Source organism: Nelumbo lutea, chromosome 8, assembly GCF_056320005.1.
Source record: "Nelumbo lutea isolate HS-2025 chromosome 8, American lotus-T2T, whole genome shotgun sequence".
NCBI lineage: Eukaryota > Viridiplantae > Streptophyta > Magnoliopsida > Proteales > Nelumbonaceae > Nelumbo > Nelumbo lutea.
This window is the reverse complement of record NC_142691.1, coordinates 43933045-43952034: the sequence shown is the minus strand read 5'-3', so window position 1 is coordinate 43952034 and position 18990 is coordinate 43933045. Positions and strand designations below refer to the sequence as shown.

Below are 18990 nucleotides of genomic sequence, written 5' to 3'. Positions count from 1 at the left end.
GTCTCCTTTTGCTTTAGTCCATTCAGATGTTTCGGGTCTAATTGGAATTGAGTCCTATAGTGGTTACAAGTATTTTGTCATCTTCATTGGTGATTGTTCAAGGATGACATGGATTTATTTAATGAAACAAAGAAGTGAACTGTTTTCTATTTTTCAAAAATTCGATGCTGAAATACGTATTCAATTTGGTGTTCTAATAAAAATTCTTCATTCAGATAACGACAAAGAATACTTTCTTACTTCCTTTCAACAATATTTGGAACAACATGGCATCATTCATTAGACTTCTTGTGCATCCACTCTTCAACAAAATAGGGTGGCTGAACGAAAGAACCATCATCTTCATGAGACTGCTTAGTCTATCCTTCATCATATGAATGTTCCTAAGCATTTTTGGAGTGATGCAATGCTTTCCTCATTAACCGGATGCCATCATCCATCCATCATGGTCGGTATCCCTTTTCTATTTTGTTCCCCACTTTATCTCCATTTCCATCAACTCCCCAGGTCTTTGGGCGTGTATGCTTTGTTCATAATCTGGGCATTGGTTTAAACAAGTTGGATGAACGTTCTATTAAGTGTATCTTTCTTGGCTATTCTCAAACCCAGAAAGGGTATAAGTGTTACAATACTATCACTCAGAAGTCATTTGTTTGTCTTAATGTCACTTTTTTTTTGAGTCTGTGTCGTTCTTCTCAAGTTCTGATGTCCCAACCTCTTCACCATTGATTCCTCTTCCTCCTCCCATTGGTGATCCCATTCCAGTTGTTCCTTTTATGCCTGAGCCTTCACCTCCTCTAGTGCAAATTCCTACTAAATGACCGCCAATCCGGCATGTGTATACTCATCGACAGACACCGGTACCTCCTCTGGCTTCTACCTCATCTACAGATCCTGTAGTTGCTCCTATCCTAGAGCTGCTTACCTCTTTTGACCTAGATCTTCCCATTGCATTGTAGAAGGGTAAACCTAGTTGTACCTTACATGCCATATCCAATTATGTTTCAGTTTCTCATCTTTCCACTTTACATTGCCAGTTTGTTTCTTTATTGTCCTCTATATCTACACCCAAGGATGTCAAAGGGCTCTTACTTCAACAGGGTGGCGTTAAGCAATGGAGGAGGAACTCTATGCTCTTTAACACAATCACATGTGGGAGCTTGCCACACTTCCTCCAAGTAAGCATGTTGTAGGTTGTAAATGGATGTATACTGTTAAATATTTACCAGATGGTAGTGTGGAACGGTTGAAAGCTTGACTGGTTGCTAAGGGTTGCTCTCAATTGTATGGGGTGGATTATATGGAGACCTTCTCTCCTGTTGCTAAGATTGGTTTAATTCGTGTCTCGATTTCCTTGGCAGTTATGTATGATTGTCATTTGTTTCAACTTGACATTAAAAATGCCTTCCTGCATGGTGATCTTTTGGAGGAGGTAACATTGTCAGGTCGATCACTCAGTCAGTGTTCAACTATGATTTTGAAGCCAAAAAGATTTTATTAGTGGTTTATGTGGATGATATAGTTATAACTGGTAGTGGCAGACTAGGGATTGATAGGCTAAAGGCCTTCTTGCAAGATCATTTCCAAATAAAAGATCTTGAGAAGTTGAAGTGTTTCTTGGGTATAGAAGTTGCTAGGTCGAAACAAGGTATACATTTGTGCCAAAGAAAATATGTTCTCGATCTGTTGGAAGAAACATGGTTGTTAGGTACTAAACTAGCTAAAACGTCCATGGAACCAAATGATAAGTTGAGTTGTGATGAAGGTGAAATGTTTTATGATCTTGTAAGATATAAACAGTTAGTGGGGAAGCTGAACTACCTAACCATTACTACGCCAGACATCTCCTTTTCCATCAATGTGGTGTACCAATTTATGCAAAATCCCCGAGTACCACACTGGGATGCAGTTCTTAGAATTGTATGGTACTTGAAGGGAGCTCCAGGTCGTGGGTTATTGTACAAGCTAGGAGGAAGTCTTGAGATAGTCGGGTATATAGATGCAAATTGGGCAGGCTCGGTATCTGGCAGGAGATCCACTACAGGGTATTGCATGTTTCTTGGAGGAAATTTGGTGACATGGAAAAGTAAGAAGCAAATTGTTGTGGCGAGGAGTAGTGCTAAAGCTGAATACAGGGCCATGGCACGTACTACATGTGAACCAGTATGGTTGAAAAATCTTCAAGTAGTTGGATTCTCAATGAGCAAAGCTGAGATTGTACTATGATATCAGAGCTGCAATCCACATCTCATCTAATCTAGTTTTTCATGAGAGGACAAAACATATAGAGGTTGATTGCCATTTTGTAAGGGAGAAAGTCCTTACTGGAGAGAGAAGCACAGAGCATGTTAGTTCGGGTGATCAATGGCCAGACTTGTTCACAAAAGGTTTGAGTTCGGGGAGAGTGAACTATATATGTAACAAGCTGGGATTATATGACATATATTCTCCAACTTGAGGGGTAGTGTTAGAGTTGGTCGAGTAGGGGTAGTGATTTAAAAGGCCCTACTTAGGCACACAGGCAAGGCACATTTTGGGGTATGCGCCTCGCCCAGGTCCTAGGCGCACCTCTTTCAAAAGGCACGTGCCTGATGCGCCTTGCGCCTCAGCCCAGGCGTGCGCCTTTTTAAAATTTTGCACTTTTTGCCTTTTTTTTTGAGTCTAATGGCTGGGTCGGGGGCTCCGCCCCTAGACCCCCGAACACGCCCCTCGAGGCAAGCCCGAACAAGTCTATGTTAGGGTCTGAAATTCTTATTTCTCACATAAAAAATAATGATTTTACAACTTTCATTGCCTTTTAAGAAAATATTTTATTGCAATGAATGAATGAACAACATAAGCAAATAGGGGGTTCTCGGAGCTCGGGTTCACTTGCTTCGCTTGCTCATTGAAGCTTTGAGAACCCCCTATTTGCTTATGTTGTTCATTCATTCATTGCAATAAAATATCTTCTTAAAAGGTAATGGAAGTTGTAAAATCATTATTTTTTATGTGAGAAATAAGAATTTCAGACCCTAACATAGACTTGTTCGGGCTTGCCTCGAGGGGTGTGCTACAAAGGCGACTCAGAGAATCAAGAATGCAATATGTTTTACATCACATTAACTACTTGAAGCAATGCAATTAAGGAAAAAAAGAGATTGTGGGTTTTACATGCTTGAAAATGCTCTATATGTTTGCTTTTATTTTTAAATTTTCATTTGAATACACTTTACATGTTATGTTTATGTATTTTAATTTTAGATAATAGGTTTTTTAAATCATTTATTTCAAAATTTAAGTTTATATTTTTATTAACATTATGTTTAATATTTTTTAATTTTTTTGCCTTTTTAATTTTTTTGAAATTTTCTGACTTTTTTTTTTTTATTTTTTAGCTTTTTTTTTGTAACTTTGTGCCTTTCTTAAAAAGGTGCGCGCCTCGCCTTGCGCCTTGTGCCTCAGGCACAAATTGGCCCTTGCGCTTTTTTTGCGCCTTGTGCTTTTAAAACACCGAGTAGGGGTAACTTAGTCTTTTTCATTTTACTTTAAGTGATGACTTGGCAATACTGTTTTATTTTAAGTTTCTTGTCCCATACTTAAGTAGGGTTATATTTGACTTTGTACCCTTAATGAATATAATAAAAGGTCAATCTTTAGAAGACCTTTGAATGATAGGTCAAGGGTGCAAGGAGTGGACTGACCATGTTTGCTTGAGGATAAGTTAAGATGGATAGAAAGGAATTTTGAGGAAGAGGAAATTAAACATGTAGTATTCTCAATGGAGAGATCAAAGGCTCTAGGACCAAATGGATTTACTTGGCTTTTTACTAGGATTGTTAGGAGGTGGTTAAAGAAGACTTGTATGAGGTTTTCAAAGAGTTCACAAATAAGCATATAATCAGTCTTGGAGTCAATGCTACCTTTTTGTCCTTAATCCCCAAAAAGTTAGGAGCTAATCAACCTAAGGGTTTCAGACCAATAAGTTTGGTGACTAGTATTTACAAAATCTTGGCTAAGGTTTTTTACCTCGTTAGACAAATAATTGACCAGATCTTAATAGCCAATGAGTGAGTGGATGATTTGAGGAGGTCTAACCATCGAGATTTTGTTTGTAAATTGGACATTGAAAAGGCTTATGATTTGGTGGATTGGAACTTTTTGCTACAAGTGTTGTGGAATTGTGGTTTTGGGGAAAGATGGTGTTAGTGTGTAGGTGGATGTCTTATGTCATGTCATTATTCAGTTTTAGTTAACGGGGGGTGGTCAAGGATTTCTTCCTAGTTTTTAGAGGTTTTAGGCAAGGTGATCCCCTTTCACGTTTCTTGTTCACTCTTGTGGCTGATTTTCTTAGTAGATTGCTTACAAAAGCTTATAGGAATGAAGCAATAAGAGGGTAGAGAGTAGGTAGGATTGGTGTGCCAGTGACCCATTGCCAGTTTTCTGATGATATTATAATTTTTTGTAAAGGGAGTGATTCAAGGAAGGTGAGAAATCTTAAAGAGGTAATAGTGTACTTTGAAAAAATTTCTAACCTAAAGATTGATTTTGAAAAGAGTTGTGTGGCGGGTGTTCATTTGGATGGCCAAGTTATTGACTCCATTGCAGAGTGCTTAGGTTGTTTCACTTCCTCTTGGCCTTTGACTTAGGTCTTCCACTAGGTGCTAGCCCAAGGTTGAGAGCTGTTTTTGGGATCCTGTAGTAGAAAGTTTGGAAAAAGGCTGGCATTGTGGAAGAAGAATTATATTTCCTGGGGGGTAGAGGCACATTGATAAAAGCTACTCTAGCTAACTTCCCAGTATACTTCCTTTTGGTCTTTAGGGTTCCTTCTAGGGAGCCTAAGAAGATAGAAAAGCTGATGCGGGATTTTCTATGAGAATTGGCAGAGGAGGAAATGGACCATTTAATTAGGTGGGATTTAGTGTGTCAGAGTAAGGAAGGTGGTTTGGGCTTAGCGAACTTAGTCCATAGGAATATAGCCATATTAGGGAAGTGGTCATGGATATGGCTGCTAGAGAGAGAAAGGCTTTGGCATGAGGTAGTGGCAAGCATTCGTGGTGTGTTGGAAAATGGTTGGGATGCTGGTTTTTCTTGTTGGGATAATTTGCCCACTCCGGAAAGCAATTCATGGAATCCTTCGTCAATTCCTCAATTTTGTGAAGTATGATGTTTGTTCCGCTTTTTTTTTTTTTTTCGCACTTGGGTGTGTAAGCGGCCTCTTAAGGATCTTTCTCCCTCTCTTTATTCCATTTCTTTGTTTAAAAAACAGGTTTCCTTTTCTCCCTTTGTCATTGGATTGTGATTTTGGCTTCTGAAGGGATTTCAGGGATGATGAGGCTGTTAGTGTTTTTGAGCTCTTACTTTCTCTTGGCAATGTTTGTTTGGACCCTTTTGAACCAGACAAAAGGATTGGTCACCAGTTCCAAAGGGCTCCTTTTTTGTGCCTCTTTTTTTAAATCCCTCTGTTCTCATCCTACTCTTAGGGTTTTCCCTGTTAATGAAGTCTGGGTTAGGTGAACTCCCCCAAAAATTGTTTTTTTTTTTTGCTGGGAAGACTTTTATGGGAAGATTACACTTTGGACAACCTGCAAAAGAGGTACCTTTCTTGTGTTTGTCCCCTAATTAGTGCTTTCTTTGCAAAGCAAACAGTGAGGGCTGCTACCCCTTATTAATTTCCTGCTTGGTTGCTGTAGCTATTTGGAATTAGATTTTTGCTTTGTTTGGGTGTAGGAGGAACTTGCCAACAAAGTTAATCTGTTGTTTGATTTGGCACCTTTGTTTGGTCCACAAAAAGGGGAAGAATCATGTGGAAGTGTATTAGAGCAGTTTTTTTATGGACAATTTGGGAAGAGAGGAACACTAGAATTTTTCAAGAGAAGGAAAGAAGTTTATTGGAACTAAAGGAATGCATTCTAACAAGGGTAATTCATTGGCTGAAAACCCTAAACTCCTTTTAACTTTTTACATTTGATGACCTTTGGAGGAATTGCTTGTAGTGGCCAATAGCTCTACTGGAAGAAATAGGTCCCTTGTAGATTGATCTCCACCATTGAATTTTGATGGGAGTAGTTAGGGTAATCCCGGCTTGTTAGGAGTACGTGGGCTCCTGAGAAATGAAGGCGGCTTTATCATATCCTTTTTTCCAGGGCCTATGGGTACAGTAGATTCTACTAGGGCTGAGTTGCTAGCTGTTGTACAAGACGTTCAGATTGCAAATCAACTTGGTATGAATAGTCTAGTCATAGAGGGAAACTCTAAGGTGGTGGTGGAGCGGTTGCCGGATTTGGATTCTGTTACTTGGAGGTATAGGGATCATAGTTGTCAAGGTGATGCCTAGGCAACAAGGTGCCTTTGAGGCTTGCCTTGCCTAATTGCCAAGCAGTTTTGTACTTTCTATTATAAAATACTTTTTTATTCTTTATTTTTGGCATTATAATTATAAAATAGACATTATTGAACTAAAATATTCATTGTGTATTTATATACTAATTTCCTTTAATTATTTTCTTATTTGTTAGGGTTTAATCAACACAAACATTGCTAAATGCTGTATTGAACCCTCAAAAACATCAAAACTTGAACCAATAAGGAAGAACTTAAAATTTTGTCTAATCAACACATTTTCTTCTTCTTCTTCTTCTTCTTCTTCTTCTTCTTCTTCTTCTTCTTCTACTACTACTACTACTACTACTACTACTTTTTTCTTTTCTTCTTTTCCTATAACAAAAATAAGGGTTCAGCCCCTATATTTTTAAATTTTCTTTTCATGAATATGTTGATTTTCTATACTTTAACATGAGCTCCATACTTTTCTTATGAAAATTATGAATAATTATTTAGGAAATATGGTTATGGTATCCGGGTAACTACCCTAGGATCTATGTTTTCTACATAAAAAAATCCATTACCTAGGTGACTAGGTGACAAGGCACCCCCTGTTGCCTAGTCTCGCCTTGGTGCCCTCAAAACTCTGATAAGGATCTACTAAAGAAAGTGAAATCGACAACAGGGCATGTGACAACTAGGATACAATGGGTGAGCAGTTTGGCTAATGCAATGGCAGACCTTTAGCCAAACAAGGGGCTGCTAGGGATTTTCTTTTTTGGGCTGTGTTGTAATTGTCAATTTTCAGACTTAATTATATAAGGGTGTGGCTGCATCTCGTGCCCCCCTTGGGATGCATGTATCGGTTTATATCTTTTGATAATAAATGTATAATTCAATTATTAAGAAAAAATACCATATGCATTATTCAACACCACAACTTCCAATTATCAGGCCCTCAAGATAATCAACCCTATTCCTGGAAAATAACTCATAAAAGCTCAAATTGAACCGAAATAGATCACCCAAAACTTATGAAATTACTATTGGTTTACAAATCTAGAGAAACTTGACAAACTTGATTTCTTTTTCCATGGTTTCTTTCATTTGTTCCATACCTACATCACTCTCAGATCTGCTTTTATGTGAAATAGGTAGGGGTGGCAAATTTTCACCCAACCCACCCAAAATCTAACCTGCCCAACCCACTCATTTACTTGGCGGGTTATGTGATCAACCCGTCACCCAACCCGCCCATTTAAATGGGTTGGGTTGTGGATAACCATTGGGTTAACCATTACAGACATTAGTATTAATTCCTTAGCCTTTTTTTTTATTTTCTTCATTTGAATTAAATAATTTATAATTAATGCATTAATTTTCTATTAATTATTGATTAAATTTAGTTTTGTCTTGAATCAACACACTTCACCCAACATAAATCCAAATCAATTTGACCCAAGTCCGAACCATTTCAACGCAGTCTGACCCAATCCAACATATACCGATCCGGGTTGACCTGAATTCAAAATAGACCTCGGACGGGATGGTTTGGCACCGCTTGCTTTGCCCGGTTTGGGTCGTTTGGTCCAACCATTATTCACACAGCCTGGCTCGACCCGGTACAAGTTGGTCCGGCTCAACCCGAATCCGAAATGGGTTAGACCAGGTGGGGTCTGAACCCTAAATCGCCCCGCTTGCTTTGCTCGGTTTGGATCGTCCAATTTGGTTCATATCCACACAACCCGATCCGAATCCGGCCCGGTCCAATTTACTTCTTTGACCCGCTTTAGGCCAATCAGTTCGGCCCCAAACCCGTGCACAAACCTGATATGAGCCGACCCAAGTCAATCCACCATCTAGATGAATTGGTCCAATCCGGTCCGATCGGATCGAACCAGCCCAATCGGGGTCTGGTTCGATTGGACTGAACCGGTCTGATCGGACTGAACCGGTTTGAGCGGGGTCTAGTATGACTGGACTGACTCGGATCTAAACGGTTGAACCACTCTTGAACTTGATGTGATTACCTCGAAGACAATCCAATTAGATAGTTCAAATTGGTCTGATTGGTATGAACCTATGTGGTTCGTCAAATCCGAAACCCGAACGTAGTTAAATGGCTTTGGTGCTTGTATAAAAATAACATGCATGTAATGTGATTTGAACCTTCACCACTTGTGTAAATAGCAATTGCTATTATCACTAGCTATGACTAACTTATATGTTAAAAAAGAAGTTAATTTTTTGTTTTAAGTACATAAATATAAGATTAAGGGGTTTGGGCAGATTGGATTGGGTTAAAGCGGGTTTGGGTTGAACCCAACCCATTTAATTTTATATAATTGAGTCATTAACAGGTTGGCGGGTTAAATGGATTGGGTTGAAACTCAACCCAAACCAAACCCAACCCAATCCGCCCAATTGCCATCACTAGAAATAGGTATTATTTTGGATAGCTTTCCGTTTCACCTTATCATTTTCCTAGTCAATGTTATTATAGAGTGAATTTCACAGTTTGAAGTCTTCATTTTTTCCATTATGTTCCTTAGATATTTATCATTTCAATTCTTCTAGCTAAAAATCTTCTAATTCCTTAGGACGATGAAGCTTTCATTGAGAGAAGTCTTGAAGAAAGTGAAAGAGTGCAGGTATGAAAGTAAAACTTCTACCTTTTAATGCATATATATAATTAGAAAGTTTGAATCAGATGCAAGTATCGGATACTGTAGATGGAAGATATTGCTTTGTGTGAAGGTGTTCAGAAGGGCCTTGAATCACCAGCATATTACAGAGGCAGGTATGCTCCTACCGTTGAGAAGGCTATGCACCATTTTCATCGTCTGTTGTATGAGAACCTTACTAAATGAGCGATTTCTATATATTAATTATAATCATTTAGCTAGACCAGTTGTCTATGGACTCCATATGTTTTTCCTGTTTGATTCTTTTTTTTTTCCTTTTTTGTTGAAATGAAAAAGTATAGATAGTATTGTATTGCTTAAAAGGAGGGAGAGCTTCCCTCAAAAGATACAAGATCTGATCGTGTATGGGACTATACAGCTTATACAAATTACAAAAGGTATACAAAATGTGTAGTGTGATCATTGTTCACTTGTTTTTGATAAGTAAAGTAATTCATTATATTAATTTATAGAACGAAAATGATACAAGAATTCTTAGTAAGGCACGAGTTGCATACTCTCCAAGGCAACAACAATCAGCCATAGCATTGTCTCACCTCCCAACCCACTGTACTTTTACAATCTTCCCCTTGTTAACCACTTGAATCTCTTGGTTTCATTTTTATAACAAAATCTACAAAAAGTATCCTCTCCTAGTGATATAAAAATTGCTTCTTATTCATGTCTTTGAACTCCTTCAAAACAGAAGCCCATTCAACCAAATTTCTCTCAATCTTCCAATCTACCTATTAGGGCCAGCCGGTCAAACTTTGCTTGAAAAAAAAAAACTCTATTGTTATGCTCCAACGATATGGTTTAAGACAAGGCAGGAACTAACTGCCAAAGTTTCCTTCCCCCTGCTACTGAGTGACTTTGATGGCCAGTCTGTGACTAGAGAAGCAAAGTGATGCGTAAAGTTGTAAGTCGGGCCATGCTGCCCGTGGCCCGACATGACTTTGGGCTGGCCTGGTATGATGGAACGTGGGGCATGCATATATAATAATTATATAATAAATAATTGTATGCATCAAAATTCATATAAAATAAAAATTTAACTTTTAAATTGTCTATTTTGTTAATTTATTTTTATTTTTTTAAATATACCACTCATGGCTTGCTTTGGGTCATGGCTCGGCTTGGCCCAAGGCTCGGCCCATGGGCCAACCTAAGCCTATGGCATGACATGACATGACATGGGCCCATGTGGGCTTAGGCCATGGGTTGTGCCATGCCAACCCCCTGAAGTATCCCAAGGGAGGGAAGCATGACCTGTCTCAACCCGTTGGTCGATACAAAATGACACAACCCACCAAAAGCATGGGTCATGTCGTATTGGCTCATAATGGCTCGATTTACACCTTTAGTGATGTGGATAGAAAACAAATTACCTGCAACACTTAAAGTGTACAATAATAATAAGAAATGCCAAATTGAGAACAATAAAACTAGTTGAACTCTTGGAATAGTTCCACTACAATAACAATAGCATCAAGCTGACCTCCCATGTGGATTCATAGCGATAAAGGGATTGGAAGGTGCCAAAATGGGTTGATTTCTCAAAATCCAAGTTCCCAATACTTGAAAATCCTAACTGCGACTAAGCTATAACTCAAACAAGAGAGAAAAAACACAAAAGACCCTCACAAAAACAGATATGCGTTTCATTTATAAGACTCAATTTCTTCCTGCAGAAGTCATTTAAAATATTTACACACAAACCCCTAGAATGTTTCCCTTTCATAAACAATTCCTTAAGAACAAAACTAATTTTAAAAAATCCCGAAAGGATAATTTTTGTTACAAAAAGACCTAAGAGACCAAAACCCAATAGATGTGCATCCAATTTCCTCTAACTAGAATTTGAATTATAAATTGATAAAAGTACCCCTAGGCCCAAACTGTCCACAAAGCCACTCAAAAACAATTTGGAATCCTACATTCCTACTACAAAAACATACGAATATAGAATACATTCACATTTTTCTATTTTTTTTTCTATTTTTTTTTGCCTCGTCATTCTAGTTAGCTTCATAATATAGAAAACAATTTGGACCCGAACTAGTTTTTTATTTATTTTTTATTTTTTTGCCTCATCATTCCCATTGACCCCATGCGAGAAATAATTTATACAACCTTGCACATGTCTCCATCTAGCTTCATAAATTCTTCTTTGTTAATCCAAGAGTTTTCAATTGTTGGTTTCCTTTTCCACTTGACCAAGAACCTAAAATAATCCCCATTTCGAGTGTTGATGACTCGAACATCTTCTACACATACTTATTCAAATTCATTAGAACTGTTGGCCCTTTGTGCTTATCTTTGCTCAACCTTTGTTATGGGTTCTAGATCTCTATGGTAATATATGAGGCTTGCTACATTAAAAATGGGTGAAATGGATAAATCAGTTGATAGTTTAATTTCATATGCATTGTCCCCAAACCGTCTCAGCACTTGACATGGCATAGTCTTTTCTTATTTCAACTTGTGGCAAGTCCCAACAAGAGACCTCTCAAGCCACAAATAAATGGGTGAAATGGATAAATCAGTTGATAGCTCAATTTCATATGCATTGTCCTCAAACTGTCTCAGCGCTTGACATGGGCTAGTCTTTTCTTATTTCAACTTGTGGCAAGTCCCAACAAGAGACCTCTCAAGTCGCAAATAAACCATAACTAGATAGCCTTCATGTTACTCTTTCATCTGAAAATGCTTATCCTTAGCTTCTTTATACATTTGGTTGTTTTCTTTTAACATATATCATACATTTTCTTGAATCTCTCGAATGATTTAACTAAAGCCTCGACATCATCACTCATTCATCGCAACCCTATTATAGGAATTAGATAAACAACACCTTTAGGTGACTGATCATACACAATCTCAAAAGGAGTCTTCCTTGTAAATCTATTAATTGAATCATTGTAGTCCAACTCAACTTGTGGTATGATCTCACAACTTAAGTAATCTCCAACTGAACTCCTCAACAATTTGACCAAGTTTCAGTTAACAACTTCAGTTTACCCATCTATTTGTGGGTGAAATGTATTATTATATTGTAGGGTAGTACTATACGGTTCCATAAAGTTCTTCAAAAGTGGTTAAGGAATATTGTGTCACAATCTGATGTGATAGATCTTGGCAATCCATGCAACCAAATAACTTATTTAAAAAATAAGTTAGCTTAAGGTTTAAAATGTCAATGTTGATGGGAATGTCACTTACCCAAATATAGGACATATGTCGGTAATGTTGGAAATGTCGGATGAAAATATTGTAAAAATTATAAGCATTGTAGAAATATTATGAAATATGTGAAAATATGCAATGATATTATGTAAAATGATAAAAGAAACATTAGTGCACCTTTCTAGATTATTATCTTTCATGATGCATATCTGTTTGTTTTAATAAATAATTATAATTAAATTATATAAACAATACAAACCATTTAATATTTTTATTATTAAGAAAATTATTTTATTTTATTCTAATAAAGTAACTAGTTTAAGTAATAATTTTATTATAATATAAAATATCTCACTATTTTTGGTTTTTATAAATATATATCTCAAATATAAACTTTCTTATTGTTATTTCATTATTTTACTTTTATAATGAGGGTATAAAATATCACTATATAAACTATTTATTAAATCATATAAATTACACAAACCATTTAATATTTTATTATTAGAAAAACATTTTATTTTATTTTAATAAGTAGTTAGTTTAATCATTTATTTTTATGAATATTTTATATTTTATCTTAAATATTAATTTTCTTATTATTTATTCATTTTTGTTGGATTTTATAATGAGGGTCTACAAAATTACTATAAACCTTCATATACTTGTAATAAGACTAAGAATATATTAAAGATTTTTTTTATAAGTTTTCTGTTAGGAGTTTTATAGTATTACAATAGACCTTACTGCACTGTAACATACTTGTAATTATGTGATGGTTTATAGACTTAAATAGACCATCATTATTCTAGCATGTCTTTTATAATATAAATTTAAGTGTTTAGGCACAATGGTTCATTAGTATTGAGTATCATATCAGACAATTTGGATATGGATATGCTAGAAATACATGGATACAGTTGAAAAAAAAATGAAATTGCTTAGATACGTTGGGGAAGTACATATAAATTAATATATTAAATATATTAAAAACAATAAATTTAAAACAAATAGTCACAAATAATGTATAAATACATAAGAAATCTACGTTTTAATGGTATTCATGATAAAATGTTACAATTAATATAGCATGATGTATAAATATCACACAATTTTATTGATAATGCATCAATCAAGAGTCGAAGACATAAAATGTGCACATATTATATTTTAATTGTTATATCAATTATTTTCTACTTGACTATTTTTAGTTTTTTACATTAACAAAAAAGTCAACCAAATATTAAAATTTTAATTGTAAATTAAAATATCAATTAATAAATATATATATATATATATATAGTTATTACATTATTGATAGTTTTGTTTCTATAGTTTTTTCTAAAATTAAAAGCCATTCTTGGTATAAATGTTGATTAGTAGAGTTTATAGATTCTATTTAATATTGTATTCTTAAATATTTTCTAAACATTTTTTATTTTTAGTAAATATTTGATACATTGTTATTTAATGTATTGTAAATTAAAATATTAATTAATAATTTAAATATATGTTAATTTAAGTATTAAAATAAATATTTTACTATTAATATTTTATTTGCATAAATTTCTTGAGATTAAAATCATCTTTTGATTTTAATGTTGAAATGATAGATTATTTATTTTGTTGGTTTATAAAATATTAATTTTGAATATTGTTCTTATATATTTTAGTTAAAATTGTTGAACATAAATATATTATTTATTTGGAGTACATGTAATATGTAGATTCTATATGTAAGAAAACTTATTTTATTTCAATTATTTATACAAGAACTAAGTTGGCTTAATGGTTTACGTGTTGTGCTAAGATAAAAGCGTGTGGCATATTGGGAGACCTAGGTTCGAGTTGCCCTAGCATTTATCTTTAATTTTTAATGAACAAGCTCGCATATATCGATTCATACCGCATGATATCGGATTGATACAAGGCAATATGTGCTCGTATCGACCCAATACGCTTCGATACCTATGACTGGTAGGATACACCTCCAATGTAGTTTAGTGTACGTCAAGTAGGGTTGATACTGATACGGTATGCCTCGTATCAGGCATATCGTGTCAATGTTTAAATCATTGATTTAAACCCTCAACCTAAAATTTCGAAGACTTTACAAAGATGCAAAGACGTAGTGCGACTATTTAAGGATTTTAAGAATCTATAGATGAAGACGAAGAAATAGAAGAGGAAGATGAAGACAAGCATTCTCCTCAACTCTTCATCTTCTATTTTTTTTTTTGTTTTTTCCCCTTATTTTTCATGGTTATTCATTGTGAGAGGGAAATAGGGATAGTATTGCATACGTGGATCAATATGAGACTTGAGAGTGAGATGAAAGCAAATTCTTTTGGAGTTTTAGATGTCCAGTGTCATGAGTCTTGTTCCAATAAGGTATTTCACCGCAAGACTAAAGGTAGAAGCCTCTCTTGTGCCTATTCAAGCTTGAAGTTGAAGTTCTTCCAGCTTCAGGTAACTAAACCAAACTTATTTTTTCCTGTTTAATGTCTTTTTTTTCTTTTTGTTTATGATGAAATTTGATTGTCTTCACTTTGAATATATGCTGATTTGTTGACATTTGGATGAAATATTTCAAAATATTGTATTTTTTTTTGTTTTATTAAACATCATGGTAGTATTTATTGAAATGGTCAAAATATCAACCGACATTTTTATATATATATATATATATATATATATATATATTTAAATTCAAGTGAGAATTCATGTTGGTATGTTTCAACACCAGCATATGTCGAGTGACATTAGGGAAATGTTGTAACATTTTAAACCATGAGTTAGCTACATGAGAAACAATCAACCATAACAAAAGTAGAGTCATTAACCCTACTTGTTCTTGGCAACTCCAACACAAAATCCATAGTAGTATCAGTCCATGGTGCTTTTGGTATGGGTAAAGGAAAATACAAACCTGTATTTTGATGTTGTCTCTTAAATATTTGGCACTTGCGACACTTATCAACATAGTAGAATACAACTTTTTGTATCTACAACCAAAAGTATCTTTTGGAGATTATTTCAAGTGTCTTTTTGTGACCAAAATGTCCCTTACGATGCAAATTAGCAATGAGTAACACCCACAAAGATTTTGATGGAGTACATGACCTATTTCCCATGAATAAGTAATCATCATTCCACACAAACTTGGCTCAAATATCTTTATCACTTGCTGTATGGCTTCTAGAAATATGGCTAAAATAAGGGTAATCTTGGTATTAGTTTTTGATGGAGTTGAATCGCATAACATTAGTAAACATTTTGATCACCAAGTAAACTCTCCTACTAAGTGCATCGGCTATCTAGTTTTGTTGTCCAATCTTATACTTCAAAACAAAATTATATTCTTGTAGAAAATCAACCCATTTCGCATGTCTTCCCTTTATCTTCTATTAAGAGTTTAGGAGTTAAGGTGCTTCAGTGCTTCATGGTCTAAATACAATACAAACTCCTATTGGATAAGGTAATGCCTCAAAAAACTCCAAGGCTTGTACAATGGCATAAAACTTAACATCATATATGGAATACTTCCTCCTAGCATCATTGAGTTTCTTACTAAAGTAAGCAACTAGATGGTCTTCTTAACAAAGAATAGGTCCAATTCTGACATGTGATGCATCACATTCAACTTCAAAGAGCTTGTTAAAATCAGGTAAGGTCAGTACTAAAGCCTTGGTCATCATTATCTTTAACCCTTGGACGCTTTTCTTAGTTGTGGGAATCCAAGTAAACTCACTTCCTTTCAAGTATTTAGTAATGGGTGCCACAATAGTGTTGAAATTCTTTATAAATTGACGATAAAATGTTGCTAGCCCATGGAAACTCTGAATTTCAATTAAGGTTTATGGTGTTTTTTACTCTTGAATAGCATGGACCTTTTCTTGGTCCACTTCAATCCCCTTCGATGAAACAACATACCCCCAAAACACCAACCGGTCTATCATAAAATTACACTTTTTCAAATTTATATATAGCTGGTTTTATCTCAAGACTTGTAAGATTGCTTTTAGGTGTTCTAAGTGGTTGTTATGATCTTTGTTGTGGATGATTATGTCATCAAAATAAAGTACCATGAACTTCCCCATAAACGGTTTTAGGACCTAGCTCATAAACCTCATAATGGTACTAGGAGCATTAGACAGTCCAAATGGCATAACCAACCATTCATAAAGGCCCTCCTTAGTCTTGAATGTAGTCCCACTCATCCCTCTCTCGGATACGAATTTGATGGTAGCCACTATCAACTTTTCAAATTTATCTTGGAAAATACTTGTGAACCAGCTAAATTGTCTAATAGGTCATCAATGTGAGGTATGAGAAACCTAAATTTAACTGTACTCTTATTGATAGCATGATTGTCAACACAGATTTGCCAACTACCATCTTTCTTTAGCATGAGCAAAGTTGGTACAACACATGATCTTGAGCTTAAATAGATCACTCCCTTCTTTAACAATTCTATTACTTGTCTTTAGGGCTCCTCATGCTCTTTAGGACTCATTCTATAGTGGGGTAAGTTGGCAATACTTCTCCCAACATTAAATCTATATGATGTTTGTACACCTCTTACAAGAGGAATGTCATTAGATAATTCTTTAGGCATCACATCAACATACTCATGAAGTAGCTTCTTCACCATCTTTAGAATATATGTTTCTTTGTTAATTTCTTTTGTCACCAACACATAAACAACATCCAAATTCCCATATTCTTGAGCCAATTTATTTGAAGTGAAGAGGGTAGTGCTTGGTTTAGTTCTTTGGAAATGAATCAAGTTGCATCGGTTTAAGAGTTATCTTTTTATTATTTTTTATAAAGTTGTATTTGTTTTTCTCCCCATAATGAATGGTCTTATGGTCATATTATCATCGGCATCCTAAATGCATCCATTGGGACATCATCACACCACATCGATTCTTTAAATGTATTTACCAATAGAGGAGCTAACAAAACATTTAGAAAAAAGTCTTACCTCATTTCCTTTATTAAACAAAAAAAATGCGATATGGTTGGGAGTGTTGAATAGTTTTGAGTTGCAATTTATCCACCATTTCTTAAGAAACAAGATTCTCACTACTCCTATTGTTAATCAAGTTACACAACTTCCCACCAGTTGTACAATGTGTTTTAAAGATACTCTTTCTCAATCAGTCTCCTGGTAGTGGTTTTTGAGGTGCAACCATGGAGTGCCATATTTGTAGAGCTTCACCCTCGATGTCCCCATCCAAGTTTTCTTCCTCTAAAGCATTAACTTCAGTACTTTCAGCCACTTGTCCATCTTCAACATGGCTTATATCATCTTGTTGTTCATCAATGGCTTCATCAACCAGATGTATTTACTCATCAATCCTTATCTTAGGACATTCATTGGAACGATGTCCCAACTCCATACACTTGAAACATTTAATAGTAAGTTATCCTTGATTATTCTTTATTGCATTTGACGTCCCTTGGATTGTATTTCGTGTTTAATTGATTACATGTTCTCTACCATCCCCAACACTTTGACTTACTAATGAAGATGTACCTTGGACAACATTTATTTTCCACTCTGAGCTCCAACTCAATTGAGCTTCAACCTTTAAAGCTAACTGACATGCATCATTTACCTTTTAGGGCAATGCACGTTGACTTGATCTTGTATTGACAACCTCAAATCATCAACCTCAAGCCACCGATATATCTACTAATTTTTTGTTGTTCAGTTTTTGTCATATTACTCTGAATTAATCTATTAAACTCTTTTGTGTACTCTTTTACACTCTTTTTTCGTTGCCTTAAATTCTGTACCTTTTGGTAAAGATTTTTCTCATAATCTAGTGGTAAGAATTGTGATTTTAACTTCTCTTTCATTCTTCCCCAAGATTTAACCTTTCTTTTCCCCTTCATTTCTTTCTTCCTTTGGTAATTTTTCCACCAATCAAAGACTGTCCCACACATCTTTGCTATTACAAGCTTCACTTTTCTTTATTCATTTCTTTCCAGTCAAAATAATTTTCAATTTTGTTTAGCCAATCTAGAAACTCTTTAGGTTCCAACTCACCATCAAACTCGTTAATATGAAGTTGAACACCATGACCTTGATTGAATTGTAAAGCTTGCACTATTTGGTCTTCCTATCGCTAGTTGTTATTCCTTTAATCACCTTCACATTGCTCAATGTTTTCATTTGATTCTTCACTAATAATGCCAGTGGGTTATTCATCAATTCTAGGAGTGTGCTGATGTGTGTGCATGTTACACATTGTTTTTATTGTCTCATACATGGTTTTTATGACAAATCTTAATGGTTCTTGCCCTAATTGAGTTGAATTTCAGGAAAATAGGAGTTTGGAACAGTTTGGGGTTAATATAGCATGAAGACATGGTGATATTGCTGCAAAGGAGCAATTTGGCCAATGAGAATAGAGGCACAACCGCAGCTTGTTGGGAGGCTTTAGGAGGCGGCTGACTTTAGTAGAGTTCGAAGGGAAGTAGGACTCTCACCCTAAAACTGCAAGAAAGAGTATAAAAGGAAAATAAAAAGAAATTCTAGGGTTTGACCCCTTGACACAAGAACCAAAGGAGAAGTGTTGGGAGAAGGATCACAAGACTGTCAAAGGAGAATTGGAGAGGAGATCGAAAATTCATGCAGAGGTTTTATGTTGTCTTCTTCTTTTTTTCAAAAAATTCGGTAAACCAAGTTCAACTAGGGTTTTCTTTTTTCGAATATTTCATTCTTTCTACCATGCGAACCATGATTGATGTTATTTCAGATCTGTGATTAATCTTTTAAGCTAATCCAATTGATAGTGATTCAGTA

General features: G+C 35.2%; 1 protein-coding gene across 3 annotated transcripts in view; it reads left to right on the top strand.

Annotated features, from left to right (window-relative positions):
- LOC148843944 (choline monooxygenase, putative (CMO-like)) overlaps window positions 1-18990 on the top strand; it is a 30843-nt gene extending 11853 nt beyond the window's left edge. The window contains exons 9-11 of one of the 3 annotated variants that reach the window (XM_088958618.1): window positions 8904-8954; window positions 9036-9103; window positions 18515-18990. In XM_088958618.1, the coding sequence (XP_088814744.1) occupies window positions 8904-8954; window positions 9036-9103; window positions 18515-18548 (153 nt within the window). In that variant the 3' untranslated portion in view covers window positions 18549-18990. Of the gene's footprint in view, window positions 1-8903; window positions 8955-9035; window positions 9396-18506 lie in introns of those variants that run through there. The other 2 variants (XM_088958617.1, XM_088958616.1) reach the window with 2 other exon arrangements.